The 11,567-nt window shown below is 48.6% G+C and overlaps 1 protein-coding gene across 11 annotated transcripts; it reads right to left on the bottom strand.

Annotated features, from left to right (window-relative positions):
• Positions 1–266: 266 nt before the first annotated feature.
• On the bottom strand, positions 267–8,310 carry LOC123072457 (vegetative cell wall protein gp1). Of its 11 annotated transcripts, XM_044496008.1 has the most exons (9): positions 7,692–8,310; positions 7,457–7,543; positions 6,665–6,754; positions 5,905–5,976; positions 5,675–5,748; positions 5,447–5,457; positions 1,925–2,050; positions 1,675–1,729; positions 267–1,334 (listed from the first exon to the last, which is right to left on the bottom strand). In XM_044496008.1, exons 1-7 carry the CDS (start codon positions 7,764–7,766, stop codon positions 2,034–2,036), a joined length of 426 nt encoding a protein of 141 aa, XP_044351943.1. In that variant the 5' UTR covers positions 7,767–8,310; the 3' UTR covers positions 267–1,334; positions 1,675–1,729; positions 1,925–2,033. The 11 variants fall into 11 exon arrangements, 6 of the variants coding, with proteins under 6 accessions (XP_044351943.1, XP_044351942.1, XP_044351941.1 ...); XM_044496007.1 differs by having other exon boundaries at positions 1,675–2,050; XM_044496006.1 differs by lacking the exon at positions 5,447–5,457 and having other exon boundaries at positions 1,832–1,985.
• Between the last annotated feature and the right edge of the window lie 3,257 nt (positions 8,311–11,567).

Here is an 11,567-nt window from a genome sequence, read left to right as displayed (position 1 = left end):
GCGTGCGAGACAAATTTGAAGCAAGAATTAAAAGAGATTACTTTGCTTTTTTTGGTAGCAGACGATGTTGATGTATACTCTTTTGCGAAGTGTGTGAATCTGTATAAAAATATATTTTTCTCATTTGTAATGTATGTAACTGATAAAATTGACGCAAAAGCCCAACTGAAACAAAGAACAAAATGCAAATGTTTGAGTTTGCAATTAGAAGATTCAAGTAGCTATATACGCAGGTGGAACAATAAAATGCACTAAAGACATGATAATATAGAGCATTGTGTCGAGGAGCACTTCTTAGTGATAATGGTCAATTACATCATATACTCCCTCTGTCCGAGGTGATGAAACCTGCCTCCGCAGGTGATCCAATCCAAATCATGCCAGACCGATGAACAAAAATGGCATGAAACATCACCTAACATACATCTGAGCTAAAACTCAGTATTTCTTTGGTTCTCAAAAAGGGACAGTACCATCAACAATGGCTGATGATAGCTGCAAGCAAAGTAGTATGCATCAGCTGGGAGCAAAAACCACGGTTGCACTTTCATATCATTAACAACAACAAGGAATTGGAAACTCGTTAACTTCAAATATACCTGAAAAGAAAACACGTAGTTCAATCTCATTTCCTCACCTCCCAGTACATTGTAGTCCAAAAAAGGGAAGCACAATAAATAAAATAAATAGGAAAACAACATAGAAAGGCCTTGCAAAGCACCCAAGATCCAACTTTATGCCTACACATAATAAGAGACAATTGGATTTCTATTTACAGAAGTAAGAAATGACTACCCGCCCTCTCGTTTAGTAGTAACCCACTCTACTTACTTTGAAAAAACACAAAATTATTGCATATTTGCCTTTTTCCTGAGACCATTTGTATTCGGGAAGCATTTAACCCGACCTAATCGGGAAGGAGCTGCAATTATTCATTTCTGTACTTGAACATGTATAATAGCCAATTAAACCAAATCATCCAAAAGATATGAGATAATTTTCTCCATTGTGGTTGTTCTATAATAAAGCCCATGATGTAAATACAAATAAAAGCATTCTGATCTCCTTCAATACCTAAATTGCGAAAAATTAATGGGACTACTCAACTTGTTATCTTTGACTGGAACTAAATTATAGAAAAATAAAATCACATGACTTGCATAGATTAATTATCTCATATCAGCCTTTTTGGATTTTTATCAAACAACCTGTAGACATAGAGAAACCAAATCTACAAAAACAAAATGAGAAGCTCTGTGAGTAGGGGACTGGGAGAGAAGGCGAACGCTCGGCTGCTCCTGCTTCTCCTATTGAGTGCTTCTCCTGTTGAGCACCTACAAGGAAGTCAATGGCGACACAACCATGTGAATATCACATAGAGTATGTACATGAATAACAGATACAACATAAGAAGATATGACAAGACCATGCTATGTATGCAGTTAAAAATAAGTGTTATGTTATCCGTCATTAAGTCCTAATATAATATCAGTATACTTGTATGTATGATATGCTAAATAAAAGTTACAGAGCATATTCCATTGAGCTGTGTTTCCGGGAATAAGTTAACTCCTTTGGTACTTTGATATTTATCTACTGACAAATTGTATTGCTTCACATACAGTAAGTGAAAAAGAAATGAGTAAGGGGTGTATGTATGACTCGATGGCTTACCCCTGTGTTAACAAGTTGAGAGTGGATTCCTCACGAACTTGAGGGACTTGCTCTCCTATCACCGACAGCACACATGCATAAAAAATAAACAAAAAGTGTCCATGAGTGGCAAAGTGCAGGTAACAATAGTGAATGTAGAGTAGGACCAAAATCAAACCTCCTTCTCCTAGGAGCAAAACCAAAACCAAACCTCTTGCCATCGAGAGGGTCAGGGAAGAGAGAGAGGGCACAGAGGGGAGAGGGAGAGCACCTGCCTCTGAAGGGGAGGTTGGCCTCGCCAGCTTCCGCCCCTCCCGCTCCAGACCGGGAACCTGGGAGGAGGTCAGGAGAGGTCACCCCAAACAAGATCTAACTGGGTGCTATTGGGAAAATGATCCTGGTAGGATCAAGTACTCTACCAGGTCTAGGGCGTAGGTGGTAAGGGAAGGATGGAGGGAGACGTGGCGAGGATCGGGCGCGCTGGCGGCAGGGCGCCGTCGCGGCTAGGAGAAGGGCGGCGGCTAGGGCTGTTGGCGGCTAGGGTTCCGGCTCCTCAGGGAGCCGGGCAATAGGAGATAATATTCTTCTTATTGCTTGCCTTCAAAAGAGTCTTACAACCTATATTTATATCCCAGATAACTTGTAGAAGAATCAACCTAAGATAACTTGTAGAAGAATCAACCTAAGATAACTTGCCTAAGATAACTTGCCTAATCTGAAAATAAAAACTAAGATAACTTGCGGGCCTAAGCCGGCCGGCCATAACACTTCTCCCCGCCTGCACAAATAGCTCGTCCTCGAGCTATAAGGTGGGGAAGCGCTTGCTTGAACTCTTCGAGGTAATCAACCAGCGTCAAACACCTTCTCGACATCTGGGGCGGCCAGGTCGGCGGCGACGGCGTCCTCCGGAATGTAGTTTGCCACCTCCAGGTAGAAGAGTCGCGGGCAGGCGTGGCCGGGCTTGTAGGGTTTGTCGCAGTTGAAGCACAACCCTTGGCGGCGACGCTCGAGTATCTCAACTGGGGTGAGCCGGTAGAACGGGCGCCCCGCGGTCGCGGCGAGGGGTGCCACAGAAGCCTGCACAGGCCGACCCTGCGCGGAATCCGGTCCGGGTAGCGACCCAACAGTCTGGGACGGTGATTCCTGCTGGATGGCCACCGCGTGGCGCTCGAATGCGCGGGCGTAATGCATGGCCGACTGGAGATCCTGGGGTCCCCGAAGCTCCACGTCGACGCGGATATGGTCCGGTAGACCGCCCACAAATAACTCGGCGCGCTGAGTTGCGGAGACGCCCGGCGCGTGGCACGCCAGGGCCTGGAAGCGGTCGGCGTAGTCCTGCACCGTGGATGTGAAGGGTAAGCGGCGGAGGGCCGCCAGTCGGCTCCCGCGCATAGGAGGCCCGAACTGGAGGAGATAGAGTTCCTGGAAGCGCTCTCATGGTGGCATGCCGCCCTCGTCCTGCTCGAGGGCGTAGTACCAGGTCTGCGCTGCGCCTCGAAGATGATAGGACGCGAGCCAGGTGCGATCCGAAGCGAGCGTCCGCTGCCCTCGAAAGAACTGCTCGCACTGGTTGAGCCAGTTGAGGGGGTCCTCCGTGCCCTCGTAGGTGGCGAAGTCCAGTTTGGCGAAGCGAGGGGGTGTCGGCCCGCCGTGCCCGGGGGCGGCCGTAGTTGCCGTCGGCGCGTATGCTGGGTCGGGAAGCGCCGGGGCGTAGTTCGCCGAGCTGGAGGGGTGATCAAACCGCAGGGAGGGCGTCGGGTGTTCCGGCGCCGTGGAGTAGACCGGCCCCGAAGACGAGCCGGTCGCCCAAGCAGGGATCGGCGATGGTGACGGTGGAAACTGCACCTGGTGCAGGGGCCGACCCATAGCCCTAGGCGCGGGTGGTGGTACTGTCGATGGCGGCGGCGCCTGGTGGAGCTGCACCGGCACCTGCGGCGTGGGGGCCGGCGGTGACGCCGGAAGAAGCTGCTGGGTCTGGCCCTGCTCCGAGGCGCCGGTGCCCAGGTTAGGGCTGGGCAGGGCCGGTGGAGGACCCTGCTCTGAGGCCGCTGGAAGGTAGGGCGCGACGGAGGACGGCGCGGCCGGCGCGGTCCATGTGGGCCACTGCGGCCCCGTGGTGGCGAGAAGTGGCGGGGCTGCCGGCGCGATCTGCGGCGGCCACTGCGCCCAAGGCGGCTGTGCGGCCGCTGGGGCGGGGAGCGCCGGGTAGCCTCCGGTGACGGCCCCCGATGCCGAGTACCACGGAAGCGCCTGCTGACCCGCAGCCATGGCTGGATGAAGTCCGGTGATGGCCCCCGATGCCGAGTACCACGGAAGCGCCTGCTGACCCGCGGCCATGGCTGGATGGAGTGGTGGGGGCGGCCCGTACGGACCTGCTAGGTAGAGGCGGATTCCTTGAACCGCGGTGACGAGGTCGTTGAGGACGCCCGCCGTGGCCTCCGGCGTGAACTATTGCGGCTGCGGGGGAGGTGATGGCGGCGACGAGTGTTGGACGGGGGCCTGTGGCTGCCCTTGGCCCGGCGTGGTGCCGGGTGCCGTGACGCCCGGCGCAGAGGCGGCGGTGGTGGAGGAGTTGGCGGGCAGCGGTGGTGGTGGCGGTGGAATTGGCGGAGACATGGTCGAAACCCGGTTACCTGATACCAAATTGGCCTAATGGGAGGAGATCGAGGTCCTTTGCGCCATTACGTAATGGTACATAATGTTTTATTAGTTGATAGATCGAGGTCCTTTGCGCAGCGAAGCGCAACTGGGAGGAGCGGCAGCTGCAGACCATGCAACTCCCGACCACGCAACTCCCGCACACGCCGACGCGCTAGGAGGCCGCGTGCAGCAGCCTGCAGCCTCACCATCACTACCCGCCACGTGTCGGCGACGGTGAGGCTGCAGGCTGCTGCACGCGGCCTCCTAGCGCGTCGGCGTGTGCGGGAGTTGCGTGGTCGGGAGTTTCGTGGTCTGCAGCTGCCGCTCCTCCCAGTTGCGCTTCGCTGCGCAAAGGACCTCGATCTCGTCCGCTGCGTCGGGGATCTTGGGCATGCTGTTTTCCCCACGGACAACGCCCTCAAAGTCTGCGACATCGGCGATTGGGGAGGCGCACCCCTCCTCGCCATTGTCCATCGACAACCCTCCACTCTTCTATGTGCGGTGCCGACCAACAGCCGTCCGGCGGGGAGAAGGCATGGTGTCACCGACAAGAGCGCACCGCGTAGCACCACTGCATTCCACCGCCGGCCGCCGCAAGGGCGCCTCTGCTGGTCGCTCTTTCGACCACTTCCAGGTGGCCATACACATGCACTCCTTTTGTCCAGATGGTGTCCATGGGATCCAGGTGGCTGTACACGTGCACGTACGACGTGCGGATGGTATCCACTTTTTGTTAAGAGGTCCAAAATAAATCATCCCAGTCCATTTCAGGTTGAGAGTAATAAAACAAGCCGAGATGTAAAAGGCTTGTTTTTAGGTGTTAGGTTTGTGTTGCCTCGAGTCATGGTTATAAGTTGGTTAGGCTGCAGCTTGAGGACAAGCTGCATGTCCAGATGGGGTGTAGTGTTAGAGTACGTAATGGGCCTAATGGGCCCGTTAGTCTTAGGGTTAATTAGAGATAAGAGTCGCTTGCTTAGGGGTCAAGTAAGCCTTGCTTGGGAGTCAAGTAAACCTCTCTATATAAAGAGAGGAGATGTATCAATCTAATCAAGCAAGAATTAAGAAGAAAATCCCTTCCTCTTGCCCGGCCGTGGGCAAAAAGGCCCCCGGCCGGCCCTCTCGCGCCCTCCTTCTAGCAGCGCCATAACAGATCCCAACTGATCACTGAAAAGCTCATAAAAGCTCCAGATTAGGAGAACAAAGCAAATGCTCATTTTAATTTACTGAATAACTTTTAAAATTTCCAATGAGAAGATCCAAATACCACATTATCAAATCAGTGTTAGAAATTTTTAGTGTACAGTCAGTGAATGTGCATACATGATTTATAATTTGCAGAAGCATATAACCTGATAACCGTATTCTGATTGCGAAAACATACCTACACCACAGGCTTCTTAAAACTGTATTAGTAAGAAACGACAGAGCAGCATCTAGCTGTGCACAGTTCTTAATCTGAAGCGACATAGCAAGGAATACTTCAGATCAACAACATAAGGAGAAACAAGCACAGAAACATAACTAACCCTTCGCTTGAGCTCCCAGAACAGAACAAATATTGCAAAATGTGTGTTAAAAGTGGACTGAAATATCAATAGGCAGGAAATATACCTTCATCGAAATGATATAGCTAATGAGAGCAGGACGATTGATGAGTGCATTTGTTGGGTATTTCGTGGAAACCTGTTTCATTCACGAATAAGTGCCAACATGAGCCACATGCATAAAACAAAAATCTCAAATGTAGCAGGGGAAATTGGTACAGGTGCGTATTGTACATAGAAGATTCACGAACAAGCATGGGAGCCACTTATTATATTTGCTGATTGCGCTAGCAAGGAGATCAGTTCCAAATTCCAACCTCTATTACCTGCTATTCCTAACAGAGTATCTCATGAAAACTCAAAAGAATGCTGAACCAAACAACAATTTACAATGTTGTAAATAGCTACTCAAAGAGACTATCTGCCTAATACAAACTTTGATGGATGGCAACATTGGATCAATCTACGTGTTCTATGGTAACATACCTATACTTGCTCACTGTCTTTTAAGCTTATTGGGTAAAATTGTAGCCATCCAACTACACATTCGATATGGATGAGTCAATGATATAAACATTGTGGTCCACTGGCTGAACATAAGAACTCGGTAACCATCATTTGCTAAAGAAGGTAGAAGTTCTGCTAAAGCCTGAAAAAAAGTCGAAACTAAGGTAAATCATAAATTGTACTTCAGTCATAATATGTCTCGATAGAAGACATTTTAGTAATTAAAAAACAGTTTACTTGCTTTATTGTTGTTCTTCTTTTGATAGATGAGAGAACTTGCTAATCTGATAAAGGAAAAGGGAAAGAAAAAAACACTACACTTGACATTTCGCTGATGCAAGAACATGATCATCTTTTAGGGCACCCTTTGCACCAGTATCACCATATGTAATCAACAGCCACATGACAAACTAAAAAACAGAACAGAAACACATGGTCACAACGAAATGCCAATTTATTTCATTTGAAACTAAACTACAATGATGCTATGATAAACTGAAAGGGGACGTCAAAGGGCGAATTCAAAATATTTTCTCATCAATGATATAAGGCATAAGAGACACATACACACAACCAAGAGATAGATGTTGAAGATGTTCAATTATCTGTCAATCTAAGTAATTGGTTTACTAACCACCAGTATATGAGGTCTGTCAATTATTTATGGAACCTGTCCATTTGACTCGCAATGGTCAGAGTGGCCAACGTGCGTTAGCCTAAGGCTCCATATCCCAATTCTGGAAATAAATATATGACGCGCTATAACTATATTATTAAGCCTCTCACCAATTGATTCTTTCCTATGTGGTCATCTAAACACCTGTTAATATATTAGTACAAATAACGACAAAAATTAGAAGGCACTTTATGACATTTTCTTTTCAGCTTGCAAGTGCCATTAATCGAGCGCGCAAAAGATAATATCAAATCAACTCCATTCCCTGCTCGACAAACTCGATCCACGTTTTTCCTTGGCAACCTCTCTAAGGAAAGGTAAGAGCTAATTCAGTTGGGGATATGTCACCATGTTGTCTGGTCAATTATACACACATGGAAAGAGATGGAAGATCTGAAAATGCAACAGTTACAATGAGGACTCAAGAAAAATGTACCTGTTCTCCTCTTTTTCTTGGATTTGCATACATCTCTCTCTCTCTCTCTCTCTCTCTCTGAAAAACCGGTCCTCCACTGCATCCCCACTGAAATGGTCAGAACAATTTTTTAGAGCAAACACAGTAAAATGAAATCCATTTTTACTGAAATCTCAAGCATGTTTGGTTGTTTCTGCAACAACAGCAACAAAAAAATCACTATCAAAGAAGAGAGGGGGTGGAGAAGCTACCATACCTGCAGATACCGAGCTGGCGCTTTAGACGGCAGTGTGAAAGAAAAAATTATGAGCTGGTGTTCCTCAGCACACATCAGAGGAGTTGGGCGCTACCACAAGAGTCAGAAGGTGAAAGAGGACGGGAAGACGAACTGAGCACGGACTGGAGGGAAGAACGGTTGGGCTCGTTCACGAACCAGGGCCGGCCTGCTAACCGAGAAGGGAGCACTGCGGCCGCCGCCGGCTTGGCTTTGGCCTTGCTGCTCCTTCCCCCACCGCAGGCCTCCCCTGCCCCTGCTCCTCCAGCCCAACCGTGAAGACTGGCCGTCAACGGTGGCAGCCAGAGGGTGGAGGAGAAGCACCGCTTCCCGTTGTCCACCCAGCAGAGACGACCTGAGCCCGATCTGAACCAGGCACCGTCGACGAAGGAGGGAGGTGGAGGGGCTACACCGAGGGAGAGGAAGAGGAAGAGAAGGAGGTGGCGGCTGCGTCGGCTAGGAGGCCGTCCGCGCTGGGCGAGAGGGAGTAGGCGGCTAGGTGGAGAGCGAGAGGAGGCAGCTGATGTGCTGCGGGAGAAGGCGGCTAGGGATCTGCGGGCTCGGGAGGAGGAAGTGAGCGAGGGGACGAATAAAAGGAGACGTGGCTGGTGCCGCTAGTTGGGTGCACTAGCTCATTCTTTATATGTTCAGTTAGCCTTGTCAGATGACAATGTAATTATTCTTTGATCTTTTTTTACTTTATGTTTCCACAGTAGGAGACTCATGAATCTGCACAAAAAATGTTGTATTTTGCTTTAGTGACAACTTCCAAAAAAATGCATAGAGTATGTCATAGCGGACGATTAGTTAATCAATATTAGTCTTGCTTCAGGCACGCACGGCAAGAAAATTAGGGATCTTAATCTCTATTTATCCTTCATTTAAATGCATGATGAACCAGGCAACCTGATCGAGGTGTCAAATGTATCATGCCTAATTAATATAACACCTTATATTCTCGCAAACCAGGAAGCCAGCTCAAGGTCACAGAATGGAAGAACATTAATCACCCAGGTTGCCAAATAAGCATCGAGACATATAAGCATCGAGAGAGATCTACACGGAGTATTTTTTGTGTAGACAAAATTCACAAACAATAAGCATCAAGAGAGATCTACACGGAGTATTTTTTGTGTAGACAAAATTCACAAACATGATATGAATGACTAATAATAGTTTGGACCGGATTGAGAAAAAAATTCATAGGACATGATGAACGGATAGGTTATTAGTAATACCATCTACATTTTTGGATTAAACAAAGTAATACATGCGCAGAATGCAAAATAGTACATGTAGTAATCACAAATATCATGATATCACTTAAACAAGTGCACACTGTAATGGTATTAAACCTGCAACCATCAAAAGAATGTGTGAATTTCTTAAAAGGGTCCATGGAAGAACAATGAAACAGAGTATGCTAGTTACAAAACCATACCTTTATTAGGCCATTCAGAGTTCTAATTTTACTTCAGGGTTGCTATTGGAGGACCCAAATGGAATCACACAAAAGTGCTTACGTCATATAGAAAGTGTTTAGGTAAATACAGAATTACCTTACATGACCTTCGAGCAGGTGCGTATTCGGCTTAATTAATACAGTAGCTTTCCAAATTAATTCTTACTGTATCGAGAGAAAAAATGAGTACTTTTATCAATCATTTGCACTGGAACTACTATAAAGAATACTGTTCATGGATGGATCCCTTCATTTGAGGTTCCTGGGAAAAACTGAATTCAAGAAATCGGTGTAGCTTTGTTGTACTTATACCTCGCCCAACAGTTAGAAGTGGACCTCTCTTTTTTCTTGCTTGTGTGTTCACTATTGCATATATGCAATAATTCGTCTGGTATTGCTAGAAAAATTCCATAACCAATTAGCATAAGAGCATATAAGGAAGAGGAGGATGAGTTTCCCTGGGAAACTTAGGAGCAAACCTATGGGAGCAACTGGGTTGCCTTGCAGCTGCTCCATTGCCCATGCCGCATGCACAAGACTGCCCGTTGCTGCCTCTCTGAATTGATGCAATGAGAGGGATACCTTCCTCACCTGTTTTTGCATCAATTTCGCCCCGACGCTCGTGAGATAACAGAGAAGCGGATGTCGAGGTACTAAGTCTGACAGTAAGAGTAGGGGTTACGTATGAGGAGGCAAGGCCCTAGCTATGGCGAGGGTGTACACACGAGTTTACGAGTTCAGGCCCCTCTTGGAGGAGGTAAAAGCCCTACGTCTTGGTGCACTGAGGCGGTCGACTGGAATATGGAGTGTGTGTTATAGGGGGTGCGAACCCTTGTGCCAGAGGAGGGGGTGGCTTATATAAAGTGAGCCAGGACCCCAGCCGTCCCCCGTTACAGGCTTCAATGTACATTAAGATAGGGTGTTACTACGGAGTGAACGCGTGACCGTTGCCATCCTGAGTGACTCTAGGTCTTCTATAATCCGAGTGGTTTCTTCTGTGGTCGAGTGATTCCATCTTGGTCGAATGGAATTGGGGTATTCGAGTGAGGTGACTGGTCGAGTGGATTGCACTCCATGGCTACCTCAGTTGGTATCTCTTATTACCCTTTGAATGTCTTTGGTTCTAGGATAGTGACCTTGGGTAGGGCGTATAGGTCAGGCCTATGACCCTACCCTAGGTTCATGGTATCATCATTAGCCCCCGAATGGATTGAGGTTCGAGTGAAAACATAGTTGAAGGTGATCTTGTCCTGGTTTTTGAGCTTCACAGACATTCTTACTGAGTTAGGGAATCATGCTAAAACTTCAACAATATTTCAGTCGCCTTGATAGATTCAGAGGTCGTTGAGTGAACTTGTACTGGCAGTCTTCGAGTGTTGATATGGTACGAAATCTTCGGCGCGATTGGTTACTCTCGATTCCGGATCTCATGGGATTCAAAACTTTGGGGAAGCGCGCGGGACGGAGGGTGCCGCAGTGAATGGAACGGATATACAGGGGCGCCTCGATCCTCACGCCACTTTTTTCGCCACGTATCGGGCGCATAACTGTTGCGCGATTTGACAGGATCGCTCAGGCCCACGGGTCAGCCACTCGGAAGCGGGCCCATGAAAGGCATCGAGGCCGGCGTGTTTGCATAGTGCGTCCTATTCCTCTACTTCCTCCTCTGCTTCTCCACGGCGACTTTCTCCAATCTCGACGCCGCCGCCCCGTCCGTGCGCAGTTTGTGGCGATGGTTAAAGACAAGACGGTGGCCCTGGAGCGGGCCAAGAAGTCGATGGCGACGATGAAAGGCAAGAAGACGAGTCAGCGGTCATCTTCGCGGTCCGGATTGCCTCCTGGTTGGATCCAGGGGGATTGGATTCGGTCCACTATTGGGAGAGGATCTAGAGGATCTGGCCGCCACGAGCTTAATCGCTGATGGGTCGTGGAGGTTGTCAGGGAATGAGATCGAGCCACAGCCGCGGGAGGGTGAGTGCGTCCTCCTCGCAACTCATGTCGACCGCGGTTTCACTCTGCCTCCACATCCTTTTTTCCGCGGTTTCTTGAACTTTTTCGGTTCCCAACTTCACCATTTCTCTCCCAACACCATCACATATCTTGCTGCATTTGTCTCTTTGTGTGAAAACTTCTTGGGCTGTCGGCCTCATTGGGGTTTGTTCAAACACATCTTCACTTGCCGTTCCCAATCGGTGAAGAAGGCAAATCCGACTGATGAGAGAATGCACGTGATCCAAATGTGCGGGGGTTTAGGGATTCAGATGAGCATTGGGAGTACTTTTCCCCCTATGACCCTTCCGGATTCGGTCAGGGGCTGGCAGTCGACCTGGTTCTACTGCCAGGATGTTCCGACCCCTGGTCACTCGACCGACACTCCAGAGGAAAAAGTAGAGGTG

Source organism: Triticum aestivum, chromosome 3B (genome assembly GCF_018294505.1).
Source record: "Triticum aestivum cultivar Chinese Spring chromosome 3B, IWGSC CS RefSeq v2.1, whole genome shotgun sequence".
Classification (NCBI taxonomy): Eukaryota; Viridiplantae; Streptophyta; class Magnoliopsida; order Poales; family Poaceae; genus Triticum; species Triticum aestivum.
Note: the sequence above shows the minus strand (reverse complement) of the source record. Positions and strands in the feature narration are given on the sequence as shown.